The 23,162-nt window shown below is 29.4% G+C and overlaps 1 protein-coding gene across 1 annotated transcript; it reads left to right on the top strand.

Annotated features, from left to right (window-relative positions):
• The first annotated feature begins 600 nt into the window (after nt 1–600).
• LOC112002020 (aquaporin TIP3-1-like) lies at nt 601–19,356 on the top strand. Its single transcript, XM_024034197.2, is given in 4 exon segments — nt 601–744; nt 2,139–2,317; nt 18,662–19,026; nt 19,029–19,356. Coding segments are annotated over 4 exon segments (864 nt in total). The 3' UTR covers nt 19,205–19,356.
• The last annotated feature ends 3,806 nt before the right edge of the window (nt 19,357–23,162 follow it).

The following is a 23,162-nucleotide window of genomic DNA, read 5'->3' as shown; positions in this document are numbered from 1 at the left end:
ATAGTATTTACAATAAATATACATTTGAAAAGATTGATATATCTAATATTGGTGTAATAGTATTGCAGATATATAAACTGTAAGACTGCAAAGATTTGGTCTCACTTCTAGTGTGGTTATCACAAGAGATTATCCCGAACTAGTTTGTTTTTTCTTTTACACTTTACCATCATAAAGTGAAAAGGACAGGCGACCTTACAAAGTTTTTCTTTTAAAAGGCAACTTTTGATTTTTTTTTTGACCAAAAATGGCTTCCTTTATTCCTTAGGATGAATTTTCTTGCAAGTAAAGGATATTGTTGCGCTTTCTACAATTGGATAAATCGTATAACATAACATATTCTCCCACTGTCTTATGCAAAATGCCACAGAAATCATGGTCATTCCAAGTTTAATATGGAAAAATATGTGGCATTTCACTAGTGACATTTAGAAGTGGAAAAGTTTGGCGCTGGTAGTGTTTTCACTTGTGAAAATAAGATGTGGCAAAATTTGTTATTGCCAGTATTTGATTTTCCCTTTCTTTTCTATATAGTAGAGTTCTGATGAAAAATATTCATTAAATTGGAAGCTCTAATCCCTTTCTCTTAGACCTAAAGTCATGGATAATGTTTTAACAAACAAAGCAGCTGGTTCACAATTGCCAAGATCACTCGAGAAATATGAGGCAGACAATTACTCCTACAAAACCAAATTTCTTGCTTTCATAGGTGCCCATGAATTTTACTCTCCAGAGGGAAGCTTGGTTTATTTTTGTGCTTAGTATATTTTACATTATAATTAGATCCATTTGTTACACGTATTATTCCAATTCTATAATGGGCTATAAATATATTTCTTAATCACAATTTATCTACTTGAGATGATGTTCCAGAATTTTATTGTTGTGCTTAGTATATCATATTATAAATTTATAGTTAGTTCCTTCAAGTTCCATTTGTCACACTAATTATTCCGATTCTATAATTGGCTATAATAAATTTCTTAATCACGATTTATCTACTTGGGTTGATGTTCCGCAATATTACATGATTCATTTTACAAGAAGTTTAGGAACTTAAAATTGTTCACAACTATTGATATGGTTTATTACAATTGTTTTATAATTAAAATTTTATTAGTAGTAAACTTATGTAAAAATGATATTACTCATATCATTTCATAACTTATCAACTTAACAAGTTTTGAAAAAATAATTGCAAAAATAGTTGTTGTACACATAACTTGCAATGGAGAGGGATTTTACTATCTATACTTTATATAATAATGGAAGCATTGCATTTAATTTTGCAAAACTTCTACTGCCCCACATTATCAGCCACACTGCTCATTTTTCTTAACAAATTTTCATCTTTTTTTTTTTTTTTTTTGTAATATGAAATATAAAGAAATGATAATATATTATCATTTCTGTACAATACATGCTAATGGATTTTTAGTATTTAATTTTTGTTTCTTGGCTTTTCTCCTCCTCGTCATTCTTCCAACCCTTCTTCTCATTTTTGTAACTCTTCTTCTTTCCTTTAATTCTTCACCTTACTATTACTCTTCTTCACCTGCTCTCCTTGTTTTTTCCGATTTATAATTTTTTAGATAGGTAATACTTATTTTGGAAATAGGGTGAGAAAGTTTGGATTTTAAGAAATTTTATTTTGGGGAATAATTGTCAACATCTATTGTACTTTGATGATGCTTTATGCAAGTATATTTTGTTTAGGAATGAATATTTTCTTCACCTTTCTTTCCTTTTGAGTTCTTGAGAAGTTTGTTTTGCTTTTCATCTTGGTTATAGAGAATTTGCTTTAATTATAATGTGTATATATGTATTAACATTAAGAAAAAATTTCTTGGGCATCTTGCATGTTTGCAACAAGTTCATTTAAAGGATCATCTATCAAAATATAATGTCCCATGAAATATTTTCATCCGTCTAAATTGTTTTACTTATTGCATGCTCATACTTATTTAATTACTTGACATGCATACCATTTCAACTTCTACATTTTCAGCCTTTTAGTCCCATCCCTAGAATATTATTTCAAGTGCTTAATTTCTTTTATAATTTTATGGTAAATAAGTGCACAGTTTCTTCAAATTAAGGAATGGAGATTGATATTCCCTCTTGATTTTCAATTTCAGATGTGGAAGGCAGCTTTCACAGAGTTAGTAGCAACGGCCTTAATTGTATTCACCCTCACCACAACCATAATCTCATGCTTGGACTCACATGCGGGTGAACCAAAGCTTCTTGTCCCGCTAGCTGTCTTCATTATAGCCTTCTTATTCCTCGTGGTTACAATTCCATTATCTGGAGGCCACAGCGTTTACATTCATAGCTGCCCTTAGGGGTCTTGTAACTCTTCCTCGTGCAGTTACCACGTAAAATGGCTGCAAAAAATATGAAATGTAGAAGAGGAAATAATGGGCTCATTCACCACCTGAAAATCATTAAAAATATATATTTTTTTAATAATTTCCTTGTTCAACTTATAGCATTCACTCCTAATGATAGCTTTTTGTCACTGTACCAAGATACTAATTAGTTTTTAGTGTAAAAATCTTTTTTTCAACTATTAGAGATTTTACCAATTGAGTTAAGTGAAAGCCACTATTCTATTACCTAAAATAGACACATAGACAAGGCTCTGTTTTAAATGGAAATTCACTTCCTCTTTTTAGCCTTATAATTATTCCCTCGGTTCTATCTAAAGTTCTAAACAAGCAACTTTGAACGTCTGTGACTTCATTCTTTACGTATTGCTTTCTTCTTAAAACTATAATAATAATAATAATAATAAAAGGAGACTTTCTCTTTCTCTTTCTTTTTCTTTTTTTAATATATATTAGATAGAGATTCTACTCTAACCTAATTTAAGTGTATATGTGTGTGAAACTCCTTCCTAGAGACTTGAATTCTAGCCATTATCCTTCACACCCCACAAGCACTTATACTTATAGAGTGACCATTGTACTAAGGGTGTTCGGTAGACTTTTGCTTTCCTTTATTAAGCTAATCTAACAAACTCTAATAAATACACTACTACAACTTCCAATTTAAATTTAATTGTTGATTATTCTCTATTTATGGTGGCAAGGGTTCTCAATAAATAAAAGATAATTTTAGAAATGATTCAGAACATTTTGAAAACAAAATGTAGAGAAAAGAAGGACACTTGTTTTTTCTTCCATTCCTAATATTTTCTTTAATTTATATTTGAATAATGCTAGAGATACAAACTATTTTATAAAAAAAATTTACAACTTGCTAATTTGGTGAGTGATTATTGGTAAATGAAAGTGTGATATTAATGGTGGGTTAAAATAAAAACCAATAAGAGGTTGGTCACATCAACATTTTGTAAAAATGTTGTAAAATAGTTTGTGACTGTAGCAATACTCTTTATATTTTATAGTGTGTGTGCTAAGAAAAATGAGTTCCAACTACCAAAAGTCTTTTCTATTGAGTCGACATAGGGAGGAATTTCATTTTTCAAGATCCCTTCGTAGTTACACACTTTGTTTCAAGCGTATATGTAGACCTTAGTATAGTTAGAAGATCCCAAAATTTTGGTTTGTAGTTTTGTTGATTGTAGGGATGAAGGGCCCAAGAGTGTATATTGGGTCGTGGGCCTTGTTCGAGAATATTTTAGCAGTTCGAGGACAGGTAGGCTTAAATGGAAAGGTACCAATCGGTGAGTTATGGAAGGATTCTGGTCATAAAGGTTTGGTAAGGTTGGTCGAGGAGAAATGCCTCCTCGGCCAAGCAGAGCAGAAGTCAGAAGGTTTGGTTTGCCATCAGGAGCTACTCTCCAGACGATTCTACTGGTAAGGATAAACATAAGGAGGAAATAGGATAGAGGAAAGCTAAGAAATATCTAAGAGAAAGCTGCTACCACCGCATTAAAAGCTCTGCAGCTAACTCTCTGGTTGCACTAATATGAAGGTGATACCTGAACAGTGATATTCAGTCTTACAGCTATTCCCAAAGACTTCAGGAAGGTGTTTATGGGAGAAGGATAAAAGGCAGGAGCTTGATCTACACATGGAGGGTGGAGATGAAGCAAACAGGGTAATATAAATAAGAAAGACCCCAATTATAGGGGGATTATCAGAGAATCTGTAGAAAAAAAAACTGTAGCACTAAGAACTATAATTATAATCAAGTCTAAGAGGAATATACTCAAGAACTACTCTCCTCGGACTTTACCGAGGAAGGAATTCTTCACATGAAACCTGTTTTTCTTTATTTTATTTCAATCTTTAATCCATTGTGAGCATTGTCCAACTCATTGAAACTTAGTTTTCAGCCCACTCGCTACAAATTCTTTGTATTGCGCTCTTTGGGCCTAGGATCCAAAAACCATCCTTACATCGATAATGGCACAATTTTCCATATTTTATCCTCATGTAAAGCTTGCTATCTTTAGTATTTTGGCCTCTAATCTCTATGGCTGGAAAATGTTAGGGGTCTTTGTATATTTATTTAATAATTTTGATAGTGCCCCCCTCCCCCCCCCCCCCCTCCTANGTGCCCCCCCCCCCCCCCCCCCCCTCCTATTCTCTCCTAAATTAGCATTGGAGCAGGTTCAGAAAGCTATAATTTTTTGATTGGGGGATTTTTAATTTTTTGACTATATTGTGTAATTAGTTAAAGGCCAGTATGTTGCACAGTTTTATCTTAAACTTATAGAACATATTTTTTATCTGATTAAAAATAATGAAATAAATAATTATTATAATAAAAAAGGAATAAATTGTGTTGGTAAAACTATCAAATATAAAATGGTAACAATTATTTTTTTATTTTTTTATTTTTTTTTGTAACATACCAATTGTGCTCTAATGAGAATTTTGTATCTTTGGGAGATTATTGAATACCTTTTTGTAGACTATATTTTTAGTGTATCCTTGTTCTTGTTTGTCATTATATTTTATTAAAAACAATTTAATGATTGATAAAAATCATGTCAAATTATATTTAATGATTGATAAAAAAAATAAATAAATAAACCATTGTTATGAACATTTTATCCTCAAATTTATATCAAAATATGCTTAATAATAAGCTAAAAAGAAGGTTGTTATCTAAATCAAATTGAGATGATGATCTTCTCAAAAAAAAATTGAGGTAATGAAAGCAACATATCACCATTGGAACCTATGTCATAAAACACAAAATAATTTAAAAATTCATGTCTAATAATATTTAATAATTCATTCTCAAACCATAATAGTATAAATTAGATAAAACTTAAGCAAATTAGGTTAAACAAAAGAGAAAAAAATACACAAAACCTATTCGATTTAATGGGAAAAAATTAGAGTAAACAAACCAATACCTACAAGGTTGTAGATAGAAGAAGAAAAGAATAGAGGAAAAAAACCGTATAATAGCTATTCATTATAAATTATTTGATATATATACACTTTACATTGAGCTAGTTGATATGAACAAAAGTCTAATATTTATCTAATTTATGGAAGTGTGAAACTGAAGTCTAAATCTTTAAAAAACAAGTGGTGTGTGATCAAGAAATCCAAAGAAAAAAAATTCACTTTATGTAAAGAGGAAATCCAAAGAATTTAGTGTTTTATTTAAACACTAAAAGTAGTAGCTTCTTTCTTTCTTTTCTTTTTATTATTATTATTTTTTTAACGTGTTGTAATATAATTTAGATTAAAAAAAATGATTAATTGAAGATTTAGATCCTTTTGGATTGTAATCAAATTGATTTTATTTATCAACTTATAACTTAATAATGTTCTTTTCTTATTTATTTATTTTTTTGGTTTAGTGTTATAATGCTTAAAAGTGATATATAAATAATGGTGTGTATATATATATATATACTATATATAAGAGGATTCTCTTCTTTCAACTGGATTTTTATGTAGTTCAAAAATACCCTCATTAATGAAGAGTAACTTCTTTTATAAATAGGATCATAAATGTTAAATAACAAATTTCATTTTGAATTCAAAAAGAGAACTCTTAAAATTTAGGATTTTTTTTCCCTTCACCTTCATCTTTTTATTCCCTAAAGTTTATCATTTTATTTGTTTGATAAAAAAAAAAAAATATTTCCAAATTATAATATATGAAAATAGACAAGACTTAGGTAGAGCACTTAAGTGTTGTTTCTTAGGTTCTTATTTTAAGATTCTATCATGTGAATTTTTGCACATGAAATGGAAGTGTATTTTTTAGCTAAGTAGCCACATGGCTAAATTTTAAAAGAAAAAACTAAAAAACATCACCTAAGGTATTGTATCTAAGTTTTGTTCAATGCAAATTATTAACTATTTTACTCAAGAAACATAGAAGAGCCTTTGAGCATGCCCAAAGTGCATGCTTAGAGGCGTGTGTGTGTGTGTGTGTGTGTGTGTGTGTATTTTTAAAAAGGAGGTAAAGTAATGTAGGATAATGTTTAAAAATGAGATAAAGAACCGTAAGAAGTTGAAATCCAATGAAATATTTGAATTTATTGATTTAGATAGGAATTGTGATAAGTAAAAATATTTGAGATGTGAAGAAAGAAAATATGATACAGGTTAGTGTCGATGGATGAAGATTTGTAATAATTGTACAAAATTTAGATAAAAAATTTTGGAATATTTTAAAGAATTAAAAAAAAAAAAACTCATAGAAATATCGAGATAAGAATGAGTAGTTTTTACATAAGGTAGTGGAGTTTTTTTTTTTTTTTTTTTTGAAGAAGTAATTTGTATTTTTTTTTTTATAAAGATAATTGAAGTATTTGAATTCAAATAGATAACAAATACAGATAGGAATAATATATTTGAATACAAATGAGTGGTGAGAATAACATTTTTTTTTCTTTTGTACGTGAGATAATATTACTGTTTTTAATATTTTTTGCTTTTCTGTAGGAAAAAAAATTTAAACTAAAAGGTATTTTATTTCAGAATTTGTATGAGGATATTTTTGTGTGCGAAAAATTGAAGACAAACAGGGAAATCCTCTTATTAATAGTATAGATAGATAATAAGAAAATGTTTAGATGAAAAATTTGGATTGTAATCAACATAAGATTTTTATCAATTTAGAAATTAATTAAATTATAGAAGAAGAAGATAAGAAAAAAAAAATTGTATCTATTTTTTTAAAATCTAAAAATAATTCTACAATCTGGAGAAACCACTTAGGATTAGATGAAAAAATTGGATTATAATTAAATTAAGATTTCTTAACTTAGAAATTATAAGAGAAGAAGATAAGAACAAAAAAAAATTATCTATTTCTTTTAAATCTAAAACAAATTTCTGCAATTTGGTAAAATCACTTGGCATAGCCGGTTTGTGTGGTTTTCCAAAAGCATTGAATTTTTTTTTTTTAAGAGAGAGTTTCAACTTATGGCGTCCACTTCTACGAGGATTGAATCTCAAATCTTTTATTCAAGTATCAAAGACTTTACCAATTAAACTAACTGGAACTCACAAACCTAATTTTCTTTTAGGAGCCTTTGAATAAAAGTTTTTATTTTTTAATAAAAGAGTAAAGAGGAAACGCCAACAGTCACTATCCTATATAAATTGATCATTACAATAATACTTCTAACCACCAAAAGAATCGATACCTAATAAATAAATACAAGGTATTTGAATATTAGAGTATTCACAACAGATCTTTTATAAATGTGTAAAATACACATTTTGATTACTTTTACACATTTTGAATCAAAAAACACTCCACATCAATCCGTTTAAAAGTGTGTAAACTTTTGTAAAATTATCAATGAGCTATAGTAGTTTTTTCTCTCTCCTCTCTACCTGACTCTCACCTCCCTCTCTCTTAGGTGTTGTGCGCTCTCTCTTTCTCTCACAAAAATCCACTCCATCCTTTCATCCTCAATTCTCTCCCCCTCTCTCACATCTCTCTCTCTCGTTCAAAGCATGCCATTGAAGTTCACAACGAGGCAAGATCGGCGTGTGGCGTGCAGTGTGGTCTCGATGGTGGCGGTGTGGGTTTGGGTCGATGATCAATGGCAACGGCGTGGGGAGGTCTTGATGGTGGTTTAATCTGAGTTTATGGTGTGGGTTGGTCTTGGTTTGTGTGGGTTTACTTGGTCTGGGTTGATTTGGATTGTGGGTTGATCTGGGTATGTGTGGAGGCATGGAGACGATAGCATTTTGATCGGCGTTGATTTTTCTTTGTGTGGGTTGATTGGTGTTGGTTGATCTGATGTTGATTTTTCTTTGATTTTGGTTGGAGATTGGGTGGGTTCTTATGGAATTTTGATTGGCGTGTCTAGAGATTAGTTTTTGATTTAATGGCTTTTGGTTTCTAATGATGGTGGTGATGGTGGCTAGGTAGTGATGGTGGCTGTGGGTCTGTGAGAGAGAGGAGCAGTGAGGGAGTGAATAATAAAAAATTGTAAAATAATGAATATTTTATTGAATAAATATGTAGAATCAATAAACTGATGTGGGTATTTTGTAAAAGTGAACGTGTAAAATAGAAAAAGTAAGTTTTTTTGTGTAAAATAGATAGAAAATTTACAAAAACTGATGTGAATACTCTTAAAGGCTAAATTGCACGGATTCGTTCACATAAATATATTAAGCTATATAAATATAATAGTTGCGCTTAAAGTAGAAAACCTTGAATGCGATTTGCCTTCCGTTTACTCTTTTTCTTTTAGTTAATTATCTTTGGCCGTACTTCTTTCTTATTATGTGCCCTTTAACTTCAATTCATCTTTAACAATTTTGCTTGTTTTGTTTCATTTGCCAACTTTTCCTCCCAATATGGTTACATGTCTAATTCTAAGATAAAACCATTTTATAAGTTTCTTTAAAGACTATAACTATAAAGTAATATATATATTATGAGACTGAGACATTAAAGTGATAATTTTTGTATTGACATTTTTGCAGCGCCCCTAGGATAAACTTCTTGTTCAAGAATTCTAAAAAGTCAACAATGCTTCACTCAAAAGTCAAGAGTTTTTTTTTTTTTTAGAAGAGCTCCACTCAAAACTTAATTTGAGAAAAAGAAACTAAATTTCTTCTTTTTTACTTTTTTTTTTAAGAGAAACTAAATTTCTCATGGTTTTGAAAAAAACTTAATTATTTTTCAATTCATAAAAAAGAAGAAAAATGAACTTTAATAAAACAATCCATTGTTTATTAGCCATTTTAGATGAGAGATTAAGCTTAGTTACAATACTTAAGATATTTCACAACGTGTAATTACTCTCATTTCACACACACACACACAAAAATACTTCACAAAAAAAAATGTAAATTTAAATTTTTTATCTTATTGAATTTTTTTATTTATTGAATTTTTATTTATTTATTAAATGAGTACTTCAATCTATAATGTATACAAGGGCTATGTTCACTTTTTGACGGTGGCTAAAACATAGCTGATTTTACAAGGCTGAATGATATGTATGAATAATGAAATATCACAACTTTGAGCTTATCCCTTATACACGTGGCGGTGGTGGAATGGCAGATAATATGTGGGGGCTAAATTGAGAGAGCACGTGTTTTTTGAGGCTCACTACTAGAAATGAACGCAACGCCAACGCCAAGTTGCTAACTATTTTGTGGTTTGTGCACTTTCGCAGTTCACTTTAGGCTGCTTCTTCTCATTGAAATCAAATGCAACATGTGCTTGGAAGTTTGTCAAGTACATCAGCAACTTTATGATTCATGTGAATACTTTATTTTAAGATTTTGTCGATTAAATTTAACCACACCGCTTGAGAAATTAAGGAAATGCATTAATTGATCAATAAATCACGGTCGTACAGGCCATGGTGTATGAGCTAGTGATATGTTAGCCATTTATGATTTATCAAAACTTATCCCCCATGGCCCTACCCATCAGCTCACTACCTACCACCCCTCTTACCTGAGTTATGTGTAGTGTGAGTTTAGATACCCTTGTTGGACTTGTGTCCAGTGGTCAATTCCGTTGGACATGTTGAGATATAAACAGGTGCTTAGTTTTGGATATGTGTCCATATCTTAGCGTGTCTAGTGAAACTGGCCACTAGATAGAAGCCTCTCCCTAGATACCCATTCCTAATAGCACTTGGATTGAGTCTAGTATCTAATTGCATTAGATTCATCCAGATGATGACACATATCAAACAGTAGACGTATTATATTATTTTAATGGGTTAAGTGCAACTGAACACTGGATCTAATCTTTACCTTTCATAATATTACCCAAAAAAAAGAATCGTCAATATATAGTAATTTGGGTGTGCCGGTATTACTCGTGAGTCATATCGTATCAAGCAACTGGTAAAGCAAGTTGAAGTTGTTGGTGTCATCACAAATTGTAATTTCGACTAGCTTTTTTTTTTTTAAACTCAACATTAGATCCCTTCAATATCATCATCTTTCATTAGATTTGATTTTTGATCCGCATGACTGAAAACATTTGTGTGTCGTTACCCGTTAGATTAAAAATATAACATAAAGTAAGCTTATTAATTCCAAAAAAAGAAAAGTGTAATTGTTTTTTTTTTTTTTTTTTTTTGAGATTTAACTGTCAACTCAAAACCATGCATTTATGGTTAGTCTAGATGATGGAATTTAATCAGAAAATTTCGAATTCCAATCTTTAATTTAAATGACTTGGTTTCTATAAATATATATATATATATATTGACTTGAATAAAGTATGAAAAAATAGATTTTTGTTTTTTAGTTGATGAAATTTTGAGGGGACCTAACTTATTTAAACTTTATTAATATACTAGTAATTGTTTTTCAAATTTCTTAAATTTAAATCCTCAAGCCCAAATGAAGAAGTATGGTAAACTAGATACCTATAAGTAGGGGTAGTAAAATTAGGCACGACCCGTGAACTTGACTCGACACGACACGAAATTAGTAGGTTATGGGTTGAGATTTAATGGGTTCGTGTCGTATTCGGGTTGACACAACTAACCCATTTAATAAATGAGTTTGATTAATGTCCATCACATGGAACCTATTTGACATGTTTGACTTGTTTAATTAAATGACATTTTACCAATATATCCTTCAAACCTTAGGTGTATAAACTTATTAGTTGTTGTGATTTATTTTCTTTGACATATTATGATTGATTATTTGTGATATTGAGATATGCTTTAGTTTTAAATTATTATTTGTAAAACAGTTACCCGTTAGTTCTGAATTTTATATTAAAAATATCTATTTGTTTGGTTTTTCATAATTCATATCAATTAGGTTAATACTAAAATTAGTTTTTTTTTTTTTTTTTTGATAAAATCTGATAAACAGGTTGACACGATTGACCCGTTTAATAAATAAGTTGTGTTAGGGTTGAGAAATCCTAACCTGTTTAATAAACATGTTGGGTTACGGTTGACCCATATAGTCGAATACTCATAAGCCAATATGACACAAGTCTTACACACAAATACAAATTGCCACCACTACTTATAAGGTCACATGGTAGTATTTTGATTTCACTAATCCAAACCTTATCTTGAATATAGATCACATCGAAAATTGGAAAACCAATGGTTGGCTCTAAAATGGATATATTAAGATGGAAAATCCTTAAAGGCTATCCGGAAGTGAACTGGAAACCTACAAGGCTATAAGCCTATAACGTCACAATTAAGAAAATTTTGATTTCACGATCCAAATCCTATGGTACATATGGGTCATCTCTCTAAATTTAGAGAGCTTAGCTACAAACATGGATTGAGATGGCAAATCTTTATGTCTACGTACAAATGCGACAACCAGAATAGTCAAANAAAAAAAAAAAAAAAAAAAAAAAAAAAAAAAAAAAAAAAAAAAAAAAAACTAAAATAGTGATGGGAAGTTCTTTTCTGCTGTATTTGGGATTCTGGCCTGTGCTTGATAGAAGAGTCTTTATCTATGAGTCTGTATCTATGAATCAACTATGGCAGATTTGAAGAATGCTTTCTATAAGGAGGGCAGAGCTGCAAGGGATAAATTTGATAGTTTTTCAAGAAGGTGGAAAGCTTGCTAGAATTCTTGGTGCAAACTTCTTCTTTCTATCTGGTATAAAAGTTTATTTTTTTTTTTTTTTTTTTTTTTTTGAGATTTAACTGTCAACTCAAAACCATGCATTTATGGTTAGTCTAGATGATGGAATTTAATCAGAAAATTTCGAATTCCAATCTTTAATTTAAATGACTTGGTTTCTATAAAAAATATATATATATATATATTGACTTGAATAAAGTATGAAAAAATAGATTTTTTGTTTTTTAGTTGATGAAATTTTGAGGGGACCTAACTTATTTAAACTTTATTAATATACTAGTAATTGTTTTTCAAATTTCTTAAATTTAAATCCTCAAGCCCAAATGAAGAAGCATGGTAAACTAGATACCTATAAGTAGGGGTAGTAAAATTGGACACGACCCATAAACTTGACACGACACGATACGAAATTAGTAGGTTATGGGTTGAGGTTTAATGGGTTTGTGTCGTATTTGGGTTGACACAACTAACCCATTTAATAAATGAGTTTGATTAGTGTCCATCACATGGAACCTATTTGACATGTTTGACTTGTTTAATTAAATGACATTTTACCAATATATTCTTCAAACCTTAGGGGTACGTTTGGTACACTGTAATAGCTCTTGTAATGTAATAGCTATTCATGTATAATATTAATTCGGTCATTTGGTTGCATCTTTATTACATGGATTAGTTATTACATTGGAATAACCATTCTTTAAATTGAAGAATAGCTATTCCTCTTTAAAATGGATGTAATAGCTATTCCTTAGTGTATATAATAGGTTTTAAAATTAATATATTTCCAAAAATATAAAGTTTCCTTATACATCATCTTTTACAAGTTTTCCATATGTAATAACCAAACTTATGAATAAGAATAGTTATTCCATTACAATGTCTTTTATTCCCAGTAATAAAGATTACTATTCCTAATGTAATCTACATTCAGTGTACCAAACGTACCCTAGGTGTATAGACTTATTAGTTGTTGTGGTTTATTTTCTTTGACATATTATGATTGATTATTTGTGATATTGAGATATGCTTTAATTTTAAATTATTATTTGTAAAACAGTTACCCGTTAGTTCTGAATTTTATATTAAAAATATCTATTTGTTTGGTTTTTCATAATTCATATCAATTAGGTTAATACTAAAATTAGTTTTTTTTTTTTTTTGGATAAAATCTAATAAACAGGTTGACACGAATGACCCGTTTAATAAATAAGTTGTGTTAGGGTTAAGGAATCCTAACCTGTTTAATAAACATGTTAGGTTACGGTTGACCCATATAGTCGAATATTCATAAGCCAATATGACACAAGTCTTACACGCAAATACAAATTGCCACCCCTACCTATAAGGTCACATGGAAGTATTTCGATTTCACTAATCCAAACCTTATCTTGAATATAGATCAGATCGAAATTTGGAAAACTAATGGTTGGCTCAAAAATGGATATATTAAGATGGAAAATCCTTAAAGGCTATCCGGAAGTGAACTGGAAGCCTACAAGGCTATAAGCCTATAACGTCACAATTAAGAAAATTTTGATTTCACGATCCAAATCCTATGGTACATATGGGTCATCTCTCTAAATTTAGAGAGCTTAGCTACAAACATGGATTGAGATGGCAAATCTTTATGTCTACGTACAAATGCGACAACCAGAATAGTCAAATACACGTTGGAGAAATCTTTTTTTTTTTTTTTTTTTTNAGTATATAGATTCCCTTTAAAACATGTAAGTATCCGTATTCCCAAACATAAAGGAAAATGTATTTTTTATAAATTGAAAATTTTAACTATTTATTCTTATCATACAAGCAATGAAGATAAAACATAAAACGAATCATGAATATCTCTCCCTTATGTTTATCTCTTCCACCAAAATAGCAGCATAAAGAGGATAGACATCTCTATTGACATATTAATTGATTAAAATTAGCTATTAGGAGTATCTAAATCTTCCTTAATCCCTTTTTGTTGGAATATGGATCCCCTTTAAAACATATGGGTATTTGGATTCCCAAACTTAGAAAAAATTGTTTTTATTAGAAATTGACAATTTTAACCCTTTTCTTTATCATTTAAGCAAATGAGATAGACCCTAAAACAAATCATCAACATTTCCTCCCTTGTCCTTTGTCTCTCCCCTCCAAAACAATATAACCGGATAGATAGCTTTGTTAATATATTATTAACAAAGTTCTATTCAGGTTTTACGTGTAAAAAAAAAAAAAAAAAAAAAGTTTGAAGAGACGCTCCATTATTACTAGGTATTTACTTTTATTGTTGTTTGTCTGTTGCTCAACAAATTATTAATGGATCTATTTTCATGGAAATTTGTTAATGTATCTATTCGTATCTCAGAATCTTAGTTTTCTTTAATTGCTAGAAATATTTATCTGCATTTGATTCATTGTTGATGAACTACTTATATTTTTATTGCTACTTCTATGGTCTTATAAACCTAAATGTTGTCAGACTGTTTTGTTATGGACTAAGCTCTTTTTAAAATTGTGATTAAGAATTAATTTTCCCATTTTATATTTCCTATTTGGATTTGTTAGATGCTAAAGTAAAATAAATGATTTATTTTTGTTAACAAGTTTTTTCCATAAAGAGTAAGATTTTTTTTTAGAAAGAGTTTCAACTTATGGCGTTCGTTCCTGATGATAGCTTTTTATCATTAGACCAAGACATCAATCGATTTTTGATGTAGGCGGAGATTGAACTCCAGATTGTACTTGTCATTTTGAAATGCTAAATTATAGTTTTAATGAATTTGTCATAATTTGTAGTCTATATATTTTTTTTTGTCACTACTTATTTGGAGGAAGATTTAAAATAAAAAAGACTTGATATTGGATTTAAATCTAAAGATAGTATCAGAAAAATAAATATTCATTTAAGATTCTTAGGAATAAACCAAACATTATAATATCACATTTTTAGAAATTTTATTAGATTACTAGTTAAACTAAATATATGAATAGTTACATTTCTAGGCATCCAGATTGTAAGACATTCCATTCTAGTAATTTAGATGCTAGGAATAATGTAGATTCCTCTATACCAAATACTACCTTAGAGTTTCTCCTTCTGAGCTCATTTCAAAGTTTCTATTATAGAGCTCCTCATTCAAAACTATGGAAAACCTAAATCTTTATTCTTGAGCTCATTCATAGAAACCTCCAGAATGTTCTATGGGGTTTAAGTGGTTACGGAAGACTACTTAGAGTTTACACAGAGCCCCTAATACAAACCAAAGCAACCAAAAACCTTCTCCAACAATGGCTATTTATAAAATTGCAATTGTATTCTTTGATGGAAAAAGAATCTATAATTACTTCTTTGATAAGGAAAACCTTTTCTTTTACAACTAAGAACTTCCTTAATTCTTTTCATATCAAAGAAATACAACAAAAAACACCAATTACAATAAAATTTAAGACAATTTCCACATGCCCTCTTCTATAAGGGAATCTTTGGACTTCTGGTTTGTAGTTTGAGCTAGTAATTGTTTTTAGACTGCTACGTTAATTCTTAATAATTATATTAATATAAATGAAGCCAATGATATAGTGCTTTGTAAGTTGTAACTTAAATGACATTTTTGGTGTATTCAATAGAGACATTAAGGGTCCAAATCTTTCACCCCTATTGTAGCCATCAAATTAATAATAATAATAATAATCTATATATTTTTTCAAATTAATGTCCAATGATAATAATTAATAAAATGTCCAATTAGAATTTCAAATTAGAATTCAGTTTTGTGCCATATGTTCTAAATTATTTATTTCTAGATAGAGCTTTATTTTCCAATTTTAGAATAAAATGTGAGATTACATCATAATATTCATTCAAGTGAGTTATTGAGTACAAAAACCAAAGAGTCTAGAATAAATGAATCATTAAAAAAAAAAGTGTTTTACAATAACAAAATTAAGAAGTAATAAATAAATAAATAAGTAAACATGGGTACAGTTTATATATACCTAATAATATTCGAATAAGACTTTTTATAGAGTTAACAAAATATAAAAATGACTATTAATAAAATTTAAATTATATATATAGGAATTATAGTATGCATTTTTTTTTTTGTATGTCTTAAGTGTATTCATGTATATGTATGAAATTACAAATTAGTAGTAATAATAAAAGCCAACAATATTTGGGCCATCTAACACATACACACCCTAGTTGTAGGAAAGCCTCTAGGAGAATAAATCCGCCAAAAGGGCCAAAACATTGGAGGGAAAAGGATGGAATAACTAATTTAACTTTTCAACTATGAAACTTTAGTTTAGTTTATTCCTTCAACTCTTGATTATATTAATTTAATCTCACATTCAAAAATCAATTTAATGTCGTCATTGAATCCTCTCTCTATTTAAATTTTACTATAAATGATTTGATTTTGAAAATTTGACACAATGTACCACATTAACCAATTTTGTCATAATAGAAATGGAGAGGGTATCTAAGAATCAAATGAGTTAATTTAAAATTTCAAGGATAATATTAAAATTTGAGGAACCAAATAAAACTTATACAAACTTTAGCTTCAAAATTGGTTGTAGTCTAACTTACAACCTTATTTAATTTTTTTTTGTATGAAGGTGAATTTTGACAAATTCACCATTGAATCACATTTTCTTCTTATATTTTCATGCTTGCAAAATTTCTAGAAAATTAAAGATCAATAGTTATGTCATCAATAAATTGTTTAAATTGCAAGTTTTTGCAGTTTAAAATTATGCATAAAATATGAGCTTATAGATCATGTAGTAAATAATATCCAATTGACACAAAATTTGACATGTGTATTAAAAGCGTAAAGAACATGTAATTAACGGCTAGATTCTAAAACATGTACTAATGTTTATTTTATTAAGGTTGTAGCCTTAGACTACAACCAATTTTGTAGCTAAACTTTATTATTAAAATTTTACCTTAGTATTTTTATGACCATATTAATAATTTAGCAAAATATATATATATATATAAATAAAAAATTTATTTTAAAGGAAATTAATCGTATGAAAATGATGACATTTCATCCAAGTTATCATTTATTCTTTTACTGACATTTGGTAAGGGTCAAGTATATATACTCGTGGGAGTAATACACAAATGAACTAGTTGCCGAGTATGTTTCTAATTATATATTGTCATATTTTTTTAGGGAGTAAAATCTAATTTTTAAAACTTTAGGAAGCCAAATTTCATGGTGTGTTTTGTACTTTAGCCTACAATTTAAAATTGTATGACATAAAAATTATTTCAATTAATAAAAAAATTTTATGTTGTTAAATTGTTATAATAAATATGATATAGTTTTATTTTTGCATTATGTTTTCCAAAATGAAAGCTTTCTTCCATTTTCCTTGTGTAGTACTGGAGCTATGGAGGGATAACTCTGGTGGAACTAATCAAGGTTTCTCAAAATCATTTGAGAAAACAGAAAGTAACTCCCAGGAAGAACAACTTTCAGTGACAAAATTGGTGTCGCTGAAATTTACTCATGGCAGGTAAGATTGACTAAGTTGACTTATATATAAGATGCTCAAGTCAATAGACTTTTTTTTGGGTCCATTTGAGATTTAGTTATCTTGCTGTTCATAAAGAGTTCCTAGGCTTGGGGCAATTATCATCTAAGAAACACGGATAATTCATTTAGGGTATTGTACTTATGTTATATTCATATCACAGCGGTGTCATACTAACTATTTTATTATAATATTTTCAAAATTGTTTGTGTCTTCTTAGATTATCATATATCTTATATATTATATTAAAAAAAAATTGTTAATAGATGCTCTAGGTATATTCAATTAGGAAATACTTTAAAAAATTATGGAAAAGAGCAACTCATTTTTTTAAACAATTTTCTATATTTTCCATTAATTAGACCCTTAAAATTAAAGCCCAATATTCATAATCATCAAATCCAAATTAGTATATTATTGTAGCTTAATTTCGGGTCAAATAACCAATTTATAATACTTATATAGCACGAAGGTCAAGAAGACTATCTCACTCACTTAGGTAAGATAACCTTAATAATACATCTGCTGAAAGTTTCTATATGCAGGGACAGCTTACAAACTTGTTACATTTTAAATCTTATACTTTAGGGGTTATTTTAAATTAAATCTTATTGAGATTGTTACAAATTAAATCATATAGTTTTGTTAGTTTCAAATCAAATTCTAAACTTTTAAAATCATATAAATTTAAATTCCAAGTTAAACTCAAAAATCAAACCCCTCAAACCAAATTAGAATGTGATTGATGTCATATGACTCATATATCAATAATATAATAAATAAAATTTTGAATTACTTTCTTGTTTGTGTTTATAAGTTGACGAATTTGTTCGTGAGGTTTATAATCACTCTTTGATGTTTTATGTACCAACTTGTTAAGTAAGAGTAGGATTAACTTTTCCCTCTTGGTTTCTTCTTTCAGATGTGGAAGGCAGCCCTTACAGAGACAGTGGCATCTATCTTCTTTATTTTCACGCTCGTTTCATTCATTATTGCAACCTTTGAATCTCGTGTCTCTGAACCCAGGCTGCTGCTCCTGATTACGGTGTTCATCCCTTGTTTCCTCTTCATCTGGGTAATATTTCCTCTGTCTGGGCCTTTATGAATCCAATGATTACATTCATTGCAGCCATCATGGGTGCTGTAACTACTGTACGTGCAATTGCCTATTTCGTGGGGCAATTAGGTGGCTCTATATTTGCCTACTTCTTGTTGAAGACTGTGATGAGCGATGAAATAGTTGACAAGTACTTGGTAGGTGGTTGCCCCATCAATCGCGATGGGACTGGTATAAGTCTTGGAACTGCACTATTGATAGAGTTTATGTGCTGCTTTATTGTCCTCATGACTAGTATGACAGTGATATTTGACAAGAAAAGGTTCCAAGAAGTTGGGCTGGCTGGGGTTTGTGCTCTGATAGCAGGATCAATTTCTGTAGCAATTTTTGTGTCCGTTATGATCACTGGCAGCCAGGCTATGCTGCGGCTGGTCTGAACCCAGCAAGGTGCTTAGGCCCAGCATTGGTTCTAGGAAAACATGACTTGTGGCATGGACAATGGGTATTTTGGGTGGGGCCATTTCTAGCTTGCATTGCTTATTATGCTTACGCTAAAACCCTACCTGCGGTTGAGAGTGTGTATTGAAGGAAATGGCTCTCCCAATTATCTTCAAAATAAAGATTAAGCTGCTACGACATACAAGGCTTTAAATGTATGTAGTTTTTATTTAAGGCTTCAAATTGTGGTTCAATTAAACTTTGTTTTCTCTTGTCACAATAAATAAAGGCTGGTCTCGTTGAAGGAAAGACTTCTTTAGCAAATGTATCGCTTTCTCTTTAAAAGATAAAGGTAAAAATGTAAAAGTGATCCTTTAACTTTTAGCTTTTGTCATTTCAGTCTTTAACTTTTAACTTTGTCATTTCAGTCCTCTAAGTTTCAATTTTTGTCAATATATTATTTTGTTAGACATCTGTTAAGTGGTGCCGTTAAGTCTTTTTTTTTTTTAAATTGTAATTAAAAGAAAATAAAATCTGTTATTTAAAAAAAAAAAATTGAAGGGGAATGAGGAACATGCTTTCCGGCACCAGTTTCACTGAAGAAGGTGTTGAAGTCCTCGTCTCCTTTGCCGACAGTCTTATCACTTGGCATCTGGCCTGAAACAAAAAAAAAAAAAACAAAAATTCAGAGAATTAAATTTACACATTGCTAGCAGAGATTCAAAGTAACTAAAATCTAAATATTTCCAAGGGTGAATTTTCAGCAAATGAAATTTACATATAGCTTACTACGCAGAGGCCAACTAAGGCTAATCTAGGTTCTCGAAGTAGCTAAATCTAAATATTTCAAAATTATAGAACATAAATAAAACAACAATATACAATAATTATGATCTACCACAATATACAACGAGATCTAGCCATTCTGTGAAAAACTGAACTCGTTTCGAATCGGATCTAACTAATCACATAACGGAAAAGAAAAATTATTACAATGCGAAAGGTAAAAATGAGAAAGCAAACCTGAATGCCATGCTCGAGGCAGTAGAGTTCCAGCAAGCATTGCCGACCTGAATAGTAGCCTGACTGATGTGGATCGAAACACTCTCTCATTTCAGGGGAAGGGACGACGTTGTTCCCTTCAATGTTTTCCCTTTTTCTTTTTTTTTTCTTTTTTACTTTTAATTACGAAAATTAAAAAAAAAAATAGACTTAACGGACCGCTTAACAGATATCTAACAGAATACTACATTGACAAAAATTGAAACTTAAAGAACTGAAATGACAAAACTAAAAGTTAAAGACTGAAATGATAAAAGCTGAAAGTTAGAGGGTTAGTTTTGTATTTTTGCCAAAGATAAATCTGTAAATGCTATTATTCATTTTTCCTAGAATCTCATTTCTCTTAAATGGCTTTTGGCTTTAACCATTTCTATTAGCGAAGGTTATGACTTATGACTCTTCACCCTTCCTAAGAAAACAAAAGAAAAATTTGTTAATTGTTATTACGATTGACTTTATTTATGCAATTTAAAATTGTATGACTAGAGTGCCATTTAAATTAAAATATATAAATTGGATGACGTTAAATTGAATTGTTAATTCATGGTTGAGTTTTACATCAAACAGTAATAATGAGATTATTGAACCGTTAATAAAACATTGTCCGGCAATATCTCAACATATTGCATTTAGTTCTTACAAAGAGTTTGTGAATTCTAATTAGTTTAACTGGTAAAGTCTCATATTCTCGAATAAGAGATCCGAGATTCGATCCATGTTACTTAACTTACACATTATTCTAACACAGGATACTTAATTTAATGATGTGTTGAATTATATTAATATTTATTCAATCTAGAAATGCATCAACAAAGTTTTCTTATTTATTTTTGGGTCTTTTTTTTTTTTTTTTTTTTGGTTTGTGAGTGCAAAAAAGACCATACTTAATTTTTGTATAGTATATCCTATCTGAATACAATTTTTAAATTGGATTGATTGACTACTAAAATAAGTAAGTTTATTTGACAAAATTAAGACTTCTTAATGAAATTAAGAATTAATGAAGTTTATTGTGTATAGCAAATTAAAATAAGTAAGTTTATTGTGTATAGCAAATTAAAATGAGTGTAATTATTATTACTGATCAATAATATATGGATAGACCTGCTTGCCATCCGCACCAGAATAAATGAAGTTTTTTTTTTTTTTTTTTTAAAAGGATCTTTTGTGTATAATCCTGCGTAATCTCGAATGTTCTCAGTTTCGATATGTAAACTAATGGTAGATTTGTCAAAAATTTACCTCTAATAAAAAAAAAAATATTAAGTTAGGTCTTTAAGGTGCGTAATCACGACATAATCCTAATAGTCAATTAATTTTTTTTTAATATTTTTTATATTTATTTTCAGAACCTAGCAGCCAATTAATAAAGCAAAGGTCACTAAAACATTGAAAAAAAAGGAAAAATATTCTTGGAGAAAGAGATTGATGCTTCTAATTTAGAAAATAAGTATATGTTTATTGCCTATATATATATATATGTGTGTGTGTGTGTGTAACCCTAAAAGTTGTTGCTTAGTGCATCCATACATATAAGTTTATTGGTAGAGTAATTATTGGATACTCTTAGAGTACCATGCATATTTTCCCTTCTCACATAATTGTGAATCCTACTAATTAAATTTATAGTGGGATCTATAATTCATATGAAATGAAAAGTATGCATTTATTGTACTTTTGGAATATTATTCAATAATTTTCCTTATTGGTATTGCCATTTGTTACACTGTAAGCCTTTTACGTTTCCATTTCGTTTCTATCTATTTAATTTGTTTGTCTGTTTAATTATGTGTATGTATCATTGAAGAAAATTTATGTAACCCACTACATCTAATGCATCATTTTCGTTTCTCTCTCTTTGTTTACGTAGCCAAAAAGCAATATAAACTCTGGTATTTATTGTGTCAAAGCCAATAATATCATGATGTCGAGGTAAGCCACACCACAATTTCTTTTTCCTTAATTTTTTTTTTTTTCTTCTTCCTTATTGGCCTATATGTTAAGATCAGGGAAAAAATGAAGACTAGAGAAACGTGATTTGTTGATAAGGTCTTTGATCATTGAAAAATGTATAGGAGAAATGTAATTTGTTGATAAGGTCTTTGGTTGGATTTTTTGGATTAAAAGTTGATAAGAGTGATGATTTTTTTTTTTTTTTTGGGGGTGGGGGGGGGGGGGGGGGGGGCAAAAAGAGGAATAAGATATTTTTTATTTTATTTCCAATATCAAATTGTTCTTCCATGCAATCTTGTGTGTCTTTTTTAATCTTTTTATCCAGTTAATATTTTTTTGTAGACTACTTCGATAAAATACAAATATGACAATATATAAGAAACATACTCGGCAACTAGTTCATTTGTGTATTACTCCCACCAGTATACTTGACCTTTACCAAAGGTCGGTAAAAGAATAAATGATAACTTGGATGAAAAGTCATAAACCTAGCTAGCTAAAAGAAATGGTTAAAGCCAAAAGCCACTTGAACCAAAAAGTCATCAATTTCACACGATTTTCCTTTAAAAAAATAGATTTTTTTTTTTTTTTTTTTTGCTAAATTACTAATGTGGTCATACAAGTATTAGGTAAAGTCTAATTTAGTTACTCAACTACTAATATTATCCCTTAATTTAAAATTACATCATTTGATTCTTAAATATCCTCTCTTTTTTTTTTTTCTTTTTTTTCTTTTTTTTTTAAAATTAGTTGATATGTTAAATTGATCAAACATTAAAAAGCTATTATGGAAAGTGTCAAACACATCAAAATTCACATGAGTTATAATTGAAGTTTATTAGTTACTAAATCTTTGCATGGTTGGAATTTAGGCTTATTCATATGTAAATATACTCCTTATAATAAATAAATATAACAAATATGTTATTCTTCAATGGATTTCTTGTTTTAACTATATCACTTAAACTTCACGTGAATGAAATCTTATTAATTAAATTAGTTTCATGCACTTGCATGCATATGTTTTATGTGTAAGTGTCCATCAATTATACANCGGTTGCACTCGTTGGCAAGTAATTATGACCTCTCCA

This window comes from Quercus suber, unplaced genomic scaffold (genome assembly GCF_002906115.3).
Source record: "Quercus suber isolate HL8 unplaced genomic scaffold, Cork oak 2.0 scaffold_547, whole genome shotgun sequence".
Taxonomy (NCBI): Eukaryota; Viridiplantae; Streptophyta; class Magnoliopsida; order Fagales; family Fagaceae; genus Quercus; species Quercus suber.
Note: the sequence above shows the minus strand (reverse complement) of the source record. Positions and strands in the feature narration are given on the sequence as shown.